This window comes from Crocuta crocuta, unplaced genomic scaffold (assembly GCF_008692635.1).
Source record: "Crocuta crocuta isolate KB4526 unplaced genomic scaffold, BGI_CrCroc_1.0 scaffold978, whole genome shotgun sequence".
NCBI lineage: Eukaryota > Metazoa > Chordata > Mammalia > Carnivora > Hyaenidae > Crocuta > Crocuta crocuta.
The window spans coordinates 618,199-619,992 of NW_027530876.1; the positions used below are offsets into that span (position 1 = coordinate 618,199).

At 63.8% G+C, this 1,794-nt stretch overlaps 1 protein-coding gene across 1 annotated transcript in view; it reads right to left on the minus strand.

Moving 5' to 3' along the window:
* HCFC1 (host cell factor C1) overlaps positions 1–1,794 on the minus strand; it is a gene marked incomplete at its 5' end in the record, with an annotated part of 21,795 nt that overhangs the window by 5,862 nt on the left and 14,139 nt on the right. The window contains 3 exon segments of the mRNA XM_077769610.1: positions 2–415; positions 1,086–1,306; positions 1,502–1,640. Coding sequence (XP_077625736.1) covers positions 2–415; positions 1,086–1,306; positions 1,502–1,640 — 774 coding nt within the window.

Consider the following 1,794-nt stretch of genomic DNA (forward strand, 5'->3'; position numbering starts at 1 on the left):
CCGTGTGCGTGGTGCCCGTCTCGTGGGTCTCGCATGGTGGGTTGGAGCAGACGCGAACCACGTTGCCGTTCTGCTGCCCCACCGTCGAGGCCACGAGAGAAGCAGCCGCCTCCTGTCTGTCACAGACGAACTGCACTTGGGTGGGCTGTGGCTGCCCCCCGAGGTTAGCCACGACGGTGGTGGTGGCCGTGTTGGTGGTGCCTGTCTCGTGGGTCTCACAGGGTGGGTTGGAGCAAACCAGCGTCACAGTGCCCGGCTGCACCTCACCCTGACCTGAATCAGCGATGGTGACCGTGGCCGTGGGCTGTTCTGTAGTAGGCGAGGCCAGAATGGACACAGGGAGGTCATGCACAGGCTGGGCCTCAACTCCACTGGGTGCCGTGATGAGAGTCACCTGGGTGGGCTGGGAGACAGGCTATAGGAGATGCCAGATGGGAAGTTAGCTCTGGAACTTCCCGTCTGCCTGTCCCTCCCAACGTCCTATAGTGTCACCCATGCTGCTGAGACCGCCAGTTCAGCTCCTAAAGAAAAGCCCTCCCTGGTGAGTCCAGAACCCGCCTGCCCTGACCCCCAGATGTGGACTTGCTCAGGGCCCAGGGAGGAGGCACGGCTCCACCTCAAAGGCCGTGCGGGCTGGGAAGCAGCTGTGGGGTCAGGTTGGAGGCTGTGGCCCGCCCTCGGTCAGGGAGGGGGCCCCGCTAACCCTGCACCACACAAAGGCCAGCAACAGATGCATCGCCACTTTCGGCGAATTCAGCTTGAAACGTACACAGAAAAACGTTACACACGCGTGGAGATTTGCTGCGTGCTCCGTTATCACGAGAGAAATGGCCCAGGGTTCAAAAATCGGAAACACCCTAGACCTGACACCTCAATACGACAGACAATTAGATGGTGACTCAGAATCATGTGGCGCAACAGGGAAGTGTGCCCCGACTGCCACGCGGGTGAGGAAGAGGACCTGGTGCAGGGCCCCAAGATAAAGCCCAGAAGCCTTGATCTGCAGCCCATCCACACCCACACGGAGTTGCGGACGTGTGTGTGCCCTCCACCCTCCTCGGGCCAATGCTCTCCGGCCACCCTACCTGCATGGTGATGGTGGGGGTGGTGAGCCCGCTGGCGGCCGTCAGCGTGGTCTGTGCAGCCGACACGGTGATGGCAGTGGGGTTGATCACTTGGCTTGAGAGAGTGGCGATGGTGCCCAAGGTGGTGATGGGTGTGGCCAGGGAGGCGCTGGTACTGTGGCCCCCGGCTCCCGCAAGGCTGGTGGAGACGGTGCCTGTCACTGTGCCGAGAGTCGTGACGCCTAAGAGCGGGGAAGGGGCAGGGTTGGGGTAAGGCAGGTGGCTGGTGCCTCTTTCCCTTCCAGTAGCTCTCCTCCAGTGGGGCCGGGGCACTGGGACCCCATGGCACACCCCAAGGGAACAGAGGGCTGGCAGAGAGCACCTGCACCCTCCCCAGCCCTCCTATGGGGAGGCGGCCCTGCCTACAGGCTACACACCTGTGGTGCCCTTCACAACCAACGTGGTGACGGCTGGCTTGACGGCAGAGACAGTGACAGGGGTGACCAGGCGGACACCCCCCATGGGCACGGTGCGGAGGATGGTGCCCGGCTGTCCGGGGGCCCCCTTTAGCACCACCTGGAATGCCAGAGGAAAGCGCCCCCGTGTCACTCCCAGCTTGTCTAGGTCCTGTGCTGCCCCCCCCGCCGCCCCCCCACCAGGCTCCTCAGGACACACGTGGCCTGCTGGGGTCCTGGGCTGGACACTGGGGTGAGGGGCGGGCCCAGGCTGG